General features: G+C 35.6%; 1 protein-coding gene across 1 annotated transcript in view; it reads right to left on the bottom strand.

Annotated features, from left to right (window-relative positions):
* The window catches only part of LOC100371363 (uncharacterized), a 181,857-nt gene that overhangs the window by 122,352 nt on the left and 46,504 nt on the right, over positions 1 to 13,001 (bottom strand). The window contains exons 24-27 of the mRNA XM_085494385.1: positions 4,183 to 4,333; positions 3,471 to 3,586; positions 1,753 to 1,997; positions 220 to 346 (exon numbers count right to left, since the gene is read on the bottom strand). Of these exons, the coding sequence (XP_085350511.1) occupies positions 220 to 346; positions 1,753 to 1,997; positions 3,471 to 3,586; positions 4,183 to 4,333 (639 nt within the window). The remainder of the gene's footprint in view (positions 1 to 219; positions 347 to 1,752; positions 1,998 to 3,470; positions 3,587 to 4,182; positions 4,334 to 13,001) is intronic.

Raw genomic sequence — 13,001 nt, forward strand, 5'->3', positions numbered from 1 at the left:
GAAAACACCAACTTTGTATATTCACTCTCGTTGTTATTTTGAAAGGCAGGTTATTAAAATACAAACACCGAGGTTCATAATTTAAAAAAAACTCAAACTAGTTAGTTGTCACTTGGTAATTCAAAATTTACAATCACAGGGTGGGGGGGCATGTCAGAAAATTCATGTTGTCAAATGTACGTCAGCCACGACCCCAAAGAAATGTCCATTTGCATTTACCTGAATGTTGAGTGCCATCACCGTCAACCCAATAAGCGTACGGATCTCCGCCGTTGTTGACAAACGGTGCATATCGACATTCCATCTTCGCATACTGCATGCAGAATTCAGAAGCTTCCGCTAGAGCCTGCGAAAAAAATAGTCCACTGTAATTTGCAAAATTTCTTTCTCTTGTTATTATTTACAGCCTTTAAAAAATTATGTAATTTTTTTTTTAATGTGGACCACTCTTGGTGATCATGAATATATGGTGATCATGAATATCGAATAAATAACTGAAATGACTGTTGTGCTCGAAAACCCTTTCACCAAACGAATTTGTTCATAACTGTTTTGAAATATTCATATGAGGTTATCACGAGAATGCCGCAAAGTATGTACTAAGGCGGTACGACGACCGTATCGGTCAGCGGAGGCCACAATTCACGATATTCTCGTCATAAGGCCAGACTGTTATTATCCCTTGTTTCGCGAAGCCGCCGAATGAACAGAAGCCGAAAATGAAAAAAAAATATAATTTTATTTCAGCGTAATTTCTCGCGCCCGCCGACTTGTAAGCGCAAAAATGCTAAAAAAATATTATTTTTATCTTTATTTTTTTTACCGCCCGCCGCATAACAAATCCAAGTTGCATTTTCGTGGGAGTATGATGATCAAAGAACCGAAGTCTCACGCAGATGAGAAACAAGGTTATACATGGAATAACATTTTATTTCATTTCTTCTCTCCGATCAATGATCTCACTTACAATTATTTGAGAATCACACAAATCTAATGAAAACAAAGAATTAATTTTATTTTTTTCCGCCCTCCTAAAAAAAATTACCTTATAAAAACTCGCAAAACTGACAAGGAATAAAAAAAGTCTGGCCTAACCTTATTATTACACATCTTTTGTGCTGCTTGTAGTAATAAATTAAAGCGCGGTTGTCGTCGCGCTGTGCATGTGCGACATTTTTGTTGATAAACAGTGATTTTCCCACAATCCAATGTGCTTTACTAATGGAAATCACAAGTATGAGATTTTTCCTTGGCGCGACTTACACTGATTACCGCCGGTGACTCATTCGATACCTTCTAACCACCAAAAAACACCTAATTGAAGCTTCGTATGTACCATCTCAGTTTGTACTCGTTGATCTGCGCAATCGTTGAGATCATAGCCCGAAATGGCGACACAAACCTGCAGCGACCAGGTTAAAACTAGCGACGGGATTCTATTTCCGCTGTGCGCTATAGCCTCGCTTCTGCCGTGCGTGCAGTGTGAACAAAGCAAAATATTGTAAAATGACGTCATTTTGAATGACGAAATTTTGAATGTGTCAATGCTGGTGAGGTAGTTCATCTTATATAAGGATAATTCGAACATTCAAATGAGAGTTGATAAGATACGAAATGATACGTAGCTTTACGAAAGGGCAAATTTTGTTGTCTAAATGAATAACACTATACCAGTACGACGTCATCGAAGCATCAAGTCGCTAGAGGGCGCTGCAATGCATAATGCTCCACTGCTACCACTAGTAGACGTACCTGTAATTGCTCGATTGAACAATGGTCATACTCTATATCGAAGCACTCGGCACCGGGCCCTTCTTGATCGGGGTTGTCCGCATTTACTTGGTTCGTGGGTACGGTGACGGGTACGTGTGTGTACGGGAACTGGCACTCCACTTCGAACGGGTCGACGCCACCAAAACCATCAGGGTCAATTACATACTGACCGACCATTGTGTCTCCTGTCGCAGCTTGGTGTTGCGCGCATGTCGGCCACACCTCTGTGGGGGAGAAATGTGCGTCATTTTCTTTCTTTTTTACGATGATGACAACAGCCCAAAACTCAGATACTGATTCAAGCAATCACGTCAATATGTTTGCATATAAATGCATTAAAGGGAAGTCAAGCCAAACAACACAATGACCCCCCCCAAGAAAAGGCTCCACAAATGTAGGAGAATGCAATTTACAGTTTTTTTATATCACTTTTCATTCTCTAGATATTCAACATTTCATCAGTATTATGTTGTCAGCCATATTGATTCTCAAGCAAAGGATCATGGGTAAAGTATGACATCACAGAGTCTGTTGTAAGAAATTGAGAAAATGATTTCATCTATAACATGGGAATTACAGATGCGAATTAGTTGAAATTTTCGTTATGCATATAACTCTTGTATATGATTATAGTAATGTAAATTAGAATGTTACAAATACACATGAAATAAAGATATTGCCAAAAACTTTAAAAAAATAAAAATCGTTATTTTCGTTGTGAAATATAGAATGACACTTTTTTGTCCACTTTTTATGATCAACAAGTAATATATCACCTATATAACCTACTCGCATCGGTAAATTGTATACAATATAAGGAAATTTGGGCATTTGGTAGAAAAAACATAAAAATAAATATTTTCAGTTCTGTTTCCATGACAACTATTATATAAGCATGTTTGGCACAAGTACATGTATGCTACCCTGTTCTAAACTTTCAGCCAATTTAAAGTTCAACTTTTGAAGTTATAGATGAAATCATTTTCTCAATTTCTGACAACAGACTCTATGATGTCATACTTTACCCACAATCCTTTGCTGAAGAATCAAGATGGCGGTCTACATAAGTTGATGAAAAATTGAATATCTAGAGAATGAGAAGTGATATAAAAAAACTGTAAATTGCATGTTCTTACATTTGCCGAGCTCTTCCATCGAGGAGTATTATGTTGTTAGCCTTGACTTTCACTTTAACATATTTGTTTAATTCAAGCCTGATCAGCGACGTATGCAGATAAACTGATGGGTCACATTATCACAATGAGGTAATTGCCGCATTGCGTTCAGGGATACGAATAACACGTGACTTAGCGCGTGCGTTCCCACTAAATCTGTTCCAGTAAATTTGTTGTTTATTAGATTGATAATTGCATGAAAGCATGCGCAGTGCAGCAGATTTTTCTTATGTCTCCTCTGCCGTGGATGATCTTATAAGACTTCAGTTAAAAACAGTCGTCGAAATCTCACTGAGAACGAGAGTGGCACGAGCATTTTTTTTTTTTTCAAATAATGTATCATTGTCGCACGTCGTCGCGCCCACTGTCCCACTGAAATGTATAACGATATATTTAGAAACAGTGGACGCCACGACGCGAGAGAGTAGAGCACTATTTGAGCGAGTAAAAAACAAATCCCTTAACTCTCTCGCTCACAACGAGATCTCGTCGGCCATTTCCGTTCAAGGTATACTGTCTTACCCCAGCATTTCAGGTCTCCGACAGTTATCCCACCAACACTATCGGCGTGAGCACCCTCAGCATGGACCTTCGTCACTGGCAGATATGTTTTGTTTTGTAAAAATCCAGAGTCAAATCTAAACAAAGAGAGATTGTTAATTTGTATTTTAAATGAAAATGATGTAAATATAATATGACGTCACCTAGGTGATACCCCATACCCATTACTTATTCTCTCTAAAGAGATCACAGCCAATGACAGAATAGTGTGCTCATTGCATGTACACAGGATATACACGTACATACGTCATTAAATCGGGGGGGGGGGTCGTCACCTGATAACAACATACGCTGAAAGCGCAAAGACTTATGGTCATCTGACGCATGCGCATATGACGACTTCCCCGCTTTAAACTGCCAGGTAGTGTGTTTTTTACTTCCAAGCCTAAGTTGTCTAAGAATGCGTAGACGGCACAGAATTCCGTGTCATCACTGGTTTGCCATTACCATGGTAACACACATCCGCAGACTGATCTATACGTACGCCCCAGACCCCGAGACTGTCTCACTTGTCTATTATTCGTATTCTTACGATAAAATACCGTATCCAGTCTACAAATCTGTGATCGCACTTCATTTGTATTTCTGTCATCAACATATTGTCGTAAAATATTGATTCAAGATAATAAGAATTTCGAAACGTAATATCAGTTTTTTTCCTCGGTAACCTTACCGTTCGTGGTAGCCAGCGGCATCACAGTTGCATTGATGTTCAAAATTGCCCGCACACGATCCATCAGCGGCGCAACTACACGAGTCTCCTACGAATCCGTCAAGGTAGTATTGCGGCGTTTCTCCCGAAAACCAATATACGTATTGTGTTTCTGAAATATATGAATGGATGTTGTCACTAACAGTACTTACAGGATGTGTGATATTCCATGTCCTCGAGGACCTGGAATGAGATTTCTCACACGAGTTCATTAGAATATGAGGTTATTACGAGGTTACCTCAAAGTATGCACGAAGACACTACTGCTAGAGTATAACCAACGCGCAGCGGAGGTCGATGTGCGGCGTACTGTCTGAGTGCACACTTTGAGGTATCCTCGTAATAACCTTATTATTATATATCTTTTCCTTCTGAAGGTACACCAGAAGAATGCCGTAATCCAAAAGGTTTAGAACAGAATCAGCGAACTTCTTTGTGTGGAAGTCCGGGGCCAAACTCTAGTGGCAGCCATGTTTGTTTTTATTATTAGAGGGTGTTTACGCGCGTTATCATTCCATATTTGGAATTCTCATTTGCTACTATGGTAGGATGAAAATACCCCGTAAAATACCGCAAATTGTGATTATGACTCAAAATGTTCCTGAGTATAAATTGGCAAGGGATATTTCACCTAGCTTAATATTCTATGGTTAACTGTATTTAATTTTAGTAGATTTCATGTTGTAGGGATATTCACTAGGTTTTAAATTCACTGGTTTGTGAAGAAAACAATACATTCTGTGGTTAACTCACTGGGTTTAATTTTACTAGATTTGATGTTGCAGGGATATTCACTAGGTTTTAAATTCACTGGTTTGTGAAGAAAACAATACATTATGTGATTAACTCACTGGGTTTAATTTTAGTAGATTTCATGTTGCAGGGATATTCACTAGGTTTTAAAATCACTGGTTTGTGAAGGAAACAATATATTCTGTGGTTAACTCACTGGGTTTAATTTTAGTAGATTTCATGTTGCGTGGATATTCACTAGGTTTTAAATTCACTGGTTTGTGAAGGAAACAATACATTCTGTGGTTAACTCACTGGGTTTAATTTTTGTAGATTTCATGTTGCGTGGATATTCACTAGGTTTTAAATTCACTGGTTTGTCAAGGAAACAATACATTCTGTGGTTAACTCACTGGGTTTAATTTAAGTAGATTTGATGTTGCAGGGATATTCACTAGGTTTTAAATTCACTGGTTTGTGAAGGAAACAATACAATCTGTGGTTAACTCACTGGGTTTAATTTTAGTAGATTTCATGTTGCGTAGATATTCACTAGGTTTTAAATTCACTGGTTTGTGAAGGAAACAATACATTCTGTGGTTAACTCACTGGGTTTAATTTTAGTAGATTTCATGTTGCGTGGATATTCACTAGGTTTTAAATTCACTGGTTTGTGAAGGAAACAATACATTCTGTGGTTAACTCACTGGGTTTGATTTTAGTAGATTTCATGTTGCGTGGATATTCACTAGGTTTTAAATTCACTGGTTTGTGAAGGAAACAATACATTCTGTGGTTAACTCACTGGGTTTAATTTTAGTAGATTTCATGTTGCGTGGATATTCACTAGGTTTTAAATTCACTGGTTTGTGAAGGAAACAATACATTCTGTGGTTAACTCACTGGGTTTAATTTTAGTAGATTTGATGTTGCAGGGATATTCACTAGGTTTTAAATTCACTGGTTTGTGAAGGAAACAATACATTCTGTGGTTAACTCACTGGGTTTAATTTTAGTAGATTTGATGTTGCAGGGATATTCACTAGGTTTTAAATTCACTGGTTTGTGAAGGAAACAATACATTCTGTGGTTAACTCACTGGGTTTAATTTTAGTAGATTTCATGTTGCGTGGATATTCACTAGGTTTTAAATTCACTGGTTTGTGAAGGATACAATACATTCTGTGGTTAACTCACTGGGTTTAATTTTAGTAGATTTCATGTTGGGTGGATATTCACTAGGTTTTCAATTCACTGGTTTGTGAAGGAAACAATACATTATGTGGTTAACTCACTGGGTTTAATTTTAGTAGATTTCATGTTGCGTGGATATTCACTAGGTTTTAAATTCACAGGTTTGTGAAGGAAACAATACATTCTGTGGTTAACTCACTGGGTTTAATTTTAGTGGATTTGATGTTGCAGGGATATTCACTAGGTTTTAAATTCACTGATTTGTGAAGGAAACAATACAATCTGTGGTTAACTCACTGGGTTTAATTTTAGTAGATTTCATGTTGCGTGGATATTCACTAGGTTTTAAATTCACTGGTTTGTGAAGGATACAATACATTCTGTGGTTAACTCACTGGGTTTAATTTTAGTAGATTTCATGTTGCGTGGATATTCACTAGGTTTTAAATTCACTGGTTTGTGAAGGAAACAATACATTCTGTGGTTAACTCACTGGGTTTAATTTTCGTAGATTTGATGTTGCGTGGATATTCACTAGATTTTAAATTCACTGGTTTGTGAAGGAAACAATACATTCTGTGGTTAACTCACTGGGTTTAATTTTTGTAGATTTGATGTTGCGTGGATATTCACTAGGTTTTAAATTCACTGGTTTGTGAAGGAAACAATACATTCTGTGGGTAACTCACTGGGTTTAATTTTAGTAGATTTGATGTTGCAGGGATAGTCACTAGGTTTTAAATTCACTGGTTTGTGAAGGAAACAATACATTCTGTGGTTAACTCACTGGGTTTAATTTTTGTAGATTTCGTGATGCGTGGATATTCACTAGGTTTTAAATTCACTGGTTTGTGAAGGAAACAAAACATTCTGTGGTTAACTCACTGGGTTTAATTTTAGTAGATTTGATGTTGCAGGGATATTTACTAGGTTTTAAATTCACTGGTTTGTGAAGGAAACAATACATTCTGTGGTTAACTCACTGGGTTTAATTTTTGTAGATTTCATGTTGCGTGGATATTCACTAGGTTTTAAATTCACTGGTTTGTGAAGGAAACAATACATTCTGTGGTTAACTCACTGGGTTTAATTTTAGTAGATTTCATGTTGCGTGGATATTCACTAGGTTTTAAATTTACTGGTTTGTGAAGGAAACAATACATTCTGTGGTTAACTCACTGGGTTTAATTTTTGTAGATTTGATGTTGCAGGGATATTTACTAGGTTTTAAATTCACTGGTTTGTGAAGGAAACAATACATTCTGTGGTTAACTCACTGGGTTTAATTTTTGTAGATTTCATGTTGCGTGGATATTCACTAGGTTTTAAATTCACTGGTTTGTGAAGGAAACAATACATTCTGTGGTTAACTCACTGGGTTTAATTTTAATAGATTTCATGTTGCGTGGATATTCACTAGGTTTTAAATTCACTGGTTTGTGAAGGAAACAATACATTCTGTGGTTAACTCACTGGGTTTAATTTTAGTAGATTTCATGTTGCGTGGATATTCACTAGGTTTTAAATTCACTGGTTTGTGAAGGAAACAATACATTCTGTGGTTAAATCACTGGGTTTAATTTTAGTAGATTTCATGTTGCGTGGATATTCACTAGGTTTTAAATTCACTGGTTTGTGAAGGAAACAATACATTCTGTGGTTAACTCACTGGGTTTAATTTTAGTAGATTTGATGTTGCAGGGATATTCACTAGGTTTTAAATTCACTGGTTTGTGAAGGAAACAATACATTCTGTGGTTAACTCACTGGGTTTAATTTTAGTATATTTCATGTTGCGTGGATATTCACTAGGTTTTAAATTCACTGGTTTGTGAAGGATACAATACATTCTGTGGTTAACTCACTGGGTTTAATTTTAGTAGATTTCATGTTGCGTGGATATTCACTAGGTTTTAAATTCACTGGTTTGTGAAGGAAACAATACATTCTGTGGTTAACTCACTGGGTTTAATTTTAGTAGATTTGATGTTGCGTGGATATTCACTAGATTTTAAATTCACTGGTTTGTGAAGGAAACAATACATTCTGTGGTTAACTCACTGGGTTTAATTTTTGTAGATTTGATGTTGCGTGGATATTCACTAGGTTTTAAATTCACTGATTTGTGAAGGAAACAATACATTCTGTGGTTAACTCACTGGGTTTAATTTTAGTAGATTTGATGTTGCAGGGATATTCACTAGGTTTTAAATTCACTGGTTTGTGAAGGAAACAATACATTCTGTGGTTAACTCACTGGGTTTAATTTTTGTAGATTTCGTGATGCGTGGATATTCACTAGGTTTTAAATTCACTGGTTTGTGAAGGAAACAATACATTCTGTGGTTAACTCACTGGGTTTATTTTTTGTAGATTTGATGTTGCGTGGATATTCACTAGGTTTTAAATTCACTGGTTTGTGAAGGAAACAATACATTCTGTGGTTAACTCACTGGGTTTAATTTTAGTAGATTTGATGTTGCAGGAATATTTACTAGGTTTTAAATTCACTGGTTTGTGAAGGAAACAATACATTCTGTGGTTAACTCACTGGGTTTAATTTTTGTAGATTTCGTGATGCGTGGATATTCACTAGGTTTTAAATTCACTGGTTTGTGATGGAAATAATACATTCTGTGGTTAACTCACTGGGTTTAATTTTTGTAGATTTCGTGATGCGTGGATATTCGCTAGGTTTTAAATTCACTGGTTTGTGAAGGAAACAATACATTCTGTGGTTAACTCACTGGGTTTAATTTTAGTATATTTCATGTTGCGTGGATATTCACTAGGTTTTAAATTCACTGGTTTGTGAAGGATACAATACATTCTGTGGTTAACTCACTGGGTTTAATTTTAGTAGATTTCATGTTGCGTGGATATTCACTAGGTTTTAAATTCACTGGTTTGTGAAGGAAACAATACATTCTGTGGTTAACTCACTGGGTTTAATTTTTGTAGATTTGATGTTGCGTGGATATTCACTAGGTTTTAAATTCACTGGTTTGTGAAGGAAACAATACATTCTGTGGTTAACTCACTGGGTTTAATTTTAGTAGATTTGATGTTGCAGGGATATTCACTAGGTTTTAAATTCACTGGTTTGTGAAGGAAACAATACATTCTGTGGTTAACTCACTGGGTTTAATTTTTGTAGATTTCGTGATGCGTGGATATTCACTAGGTTTTAAATTCACTGGTTTGTGAAGGAAACAATACATTCTGTGGTTAACTCACTGGGTTTATTTTTTGTAGATTTGATGTTGCGTGGATATTCACTAGGTTTTAAATTCACTGGTTTGTGAAGGAAACAATACATTCTGTGGTTAACTCACTGGGTTTAATTTTAGTAGATTTGATGTTGCAGGAATATTTACTAGGTTTTAAATTCACTGGTTTGTGAAGGAAACAATACATTCTGTGGTTAACTCACTGGGTTTAATTTTAGTAGATTTCATGTTGCGTGGATATTCACTAGGTTTTAAATTCACTGGTTTGTGAAGGAAACAATACATTCTGTGGTTAAATCACTGGGTTTAATTTTAGTAGATTTGATGTTGCGTGGATATTCACTAGATTTTAAATTCACTGGTTTGTGAAGGAAACAATACATTCTGTGGTTAACTCACTGGGTTTAATTTTTGTAGATTTGATGTTGCGTGGATATTCACTAGGTTTTAAATTCACTGATTTGTGAAGGAAACAATACATTCTGTGGTTAACTCACTGGGTTTAATTTTAGTAGATTTGATGTTGCAGGGATATTCACTAGGTTTTAAATTCACTGGTTTGTGAAGGAAACAATACATTCTGTGGTTAACTCACTGGGTTTAATTTTTGTAGATTTCGTGATGCGTGGATATTCACTAGGTTTTAAATTCACTGGTTTGTGAAGGAAACAATACATTCTGTGGTTAACTCACTGGGTTTATTTTTTGTAGATTTGATGTTGCGTGGATATTCACTAGGTTTTAAATTCACTGGTTTGTGAAGGAAACAATACATTCTGTGGTTAACTCACTGGGTTTAATTTTAGTAGATTTGATGTTGCAGGAATATTTACTAGGTTTTAAATTCACTGGTTTGTGAAGGAAACAATACATTCTGTGGTTAACTCACTGGGTTTAATTTTTGTAGATTTCGTGATGCGTGGATATTCACTAGGTTTTAAATTCACTGGTTTGTGAAGGAAATAATACATTCTGTGGTTAACTCACTGGGTTTAATTTTTGTAGATTTCGTGATGCGTGGATATTCGCTAGGTTTTAAATTCACTGGTTTGTGAAGGAAACAATACATTCTGTGGTTAACTCACTGGGTTTAATTTTAGTAGATTTCATGTTGCGTGGATATTCACTAGGTTATAAATTCACTGGTTTGTGAAGGATACAATACATTCTGTGGTTAACTCACTGGGTTTAATTTTAGTAGATTTCATGTTGCGTGGATATTCACTAGGTTTTAAATTCACTGGTTTGTGAAGGAAACAATACATTCTGTGGTTAACTCACTGGGTTTAATTTTTGTAGATTTGATGTTGCGTGGATATTCACTAGGTTTTAAATTCACTGGTTTGTGAAGGAAACAATACATTCTGTGGTTAACTCACTGGGTTTAATTTTAGTAGATTTGATGTTGCAGGGATATTCACTAGGTTTTAAATTCACTGGTTTGTGAAGGAAACAATACATTCTGTGGTTAACTCACTGGGTTTAATTTTTGTAGATTTCGTGATGCGTGGATATTCACTAGGTTTTAAATTCACTGGTTTGTGAAGGAAACAATACATTCTGTGGTTAACTCACTGGGTTTATTTTTTGTAGATTTGATGTTGCGTGGATATTCACTAGGTTTTAAATTCACTGGTTTGTGAAGGAAACAATACATTCTGTGGTTAACTCACTGGGTTTAATTTTAGTAGATTTGATGTTGCAGGAATATTTACTAGGTTTTAAATTCACTGGTTTGTGAAGGAAATAATACATTCTGTGGTTAACTCACTGGGTTTAATTTTTGTAGATTTCGTGATGCGTGGATATTCACTAGGTTTTAAATTCACTGGTTTGTGAAGGAAATAATACATTCTGTGGTTAACTCACTGGGTTTAATTTTTGTAGATTTCGTGATGCGTGGATATTCGCTAGGTTTTAAATTCACTGGATTGTGAAGGAAACAATACATTCTGTGGTTAACTCACTGGGTTTAATTTTTGTAGATTTGATGTTGCGTGGATATTCACTAGGTTTTAAATTCACTGGTTTGTGAAGGAAACAATACATTCTGTGGTCAACTCACTGGGTTTAATTTTTGTAGATTTGATGTTGCGTGGATATTCACTAGGTTTTAAATTCACTGGTTTGTGAAGGAAACAATACATTCTGTGTTTAACTCACTGGGTTTAATTTTAGTAGATTTGATGTTGCAGGGATATTCACTAGGTTTTAAATTCACTGGTTTGTGAAGGAAACAATACATTCTGTGGTTAACTCACTGGGTTTAATTTTTGTAGATTTGATGTTGCAGGGATATTCACTAGGTTTTAAATTCACTGGTTTGTGAAGGAAACAATACATTCTGTGGTTAACTCACTGGGTTTAATTTTTGTAGATTTGATGTTGCGTGGATATTCACTAGGTTTTAAATTCACTGGTTTGTGAAGGAAACAATACATTCTGTGGTTAACTCACTGGGTTTAATTTTTGTAGATTTCATGTTGCGTGGATATTCACTAGGTTTTAAATTCACTGGTTTTTGAAGGAAACAATACATTCTGTGGTTAACTCACTGGGTTTAATTTTAGTAGATTTGATGTTGCAGGGATATTCACTGGTTTGTGAAGGAAACAATACATTCTGTGGTTAACTCACTGGGTTTAATTTTAGTAGATTTGATGTTGCAGGGATATTCACTAGGTTTTAAATTCACTGGTTTGTGAAGGAAACAATACATTCTGTGGTTAACTCACTGGGTTTAATTTTAGTAGATTTCATGTTGCAGGGATATTCACTAGGTTTTAAATTCACTGGTTTGTGAAGAAAACAATACATTCTGTGGTTAACTCACTGGGTTTAATTTTAGTAGATTTGATGTTGCAGGGATATTCACTAAGTTTTAAATTCACTGGTTTGTGAAGGAAACAATACATTCTGTGGTTAACTCACTGGGTTTAATTTTTGTAGATTTGATGTTGCAGGGATATTCACTAGGTTTTAAATTCACTGGTTTGTGAAGGAAACAATACATTCTGTGGTTAACTCACTGGGTTTAATTTAAGTAGATTTGATGTTGCAGGGATATTCACTAGGTTTTAAATTCACTGGTTTGTGAAGGAAACAATACATTCTGTGGTTAACTCACTGGGTTTAATTTTTGTAGATTTGATGTTGCAGGGATATTCACTAGGTTTTAAATTCACTGGTTTGTGAAGGAAACAATACATTCTGTGGTTAACTAACTGGGTTTAATTTTAGTAGATTTGATGTTGCAGGGATATTCACTATGTTTTAAATTCACTGGTTTGTGAAGGAAACAATACATTCTGTGGTTAACTCACTGGGTTTAATTTTAGTAGATTTGATGTTGCAGGGATATTCAATAGGTTTCAGTTAAATTCATTGGTTTGTGAAGGAAACAATACATTCTGTGGTTAACTCACTGGGTTTAATTTTTGTAGATTTGATGTTGCAGGGATATTCACTAGGTTTTAAATTCACTGGTTTGTGAAGGAAACGATACATTCTGTGGTTAACTCACTGGGTTTAATTTTAGTAGATTTGATGTTGCAGGGATATTCACTAGGTTTTAAATTCACTGGTTTGTGAAGGAAACAAGTTCTGTGGTTAACTCACTGATTT

The sequence above is a fragment of the Saccoglossus kowalevskii genome, chromosome 20 (assembly GCF_978046115.1).
Source record: "Saccoglossus kowalevskii chromosome 20, keSacKowa6.1, whole genome shotgun sequence".
Lineage (NCBI taxonomy): Eukaryota > Metazoa > Hemichordata > Enteropneusta > Harrimaniidae > Saccoglossus > Saccoglossus kowalevskii.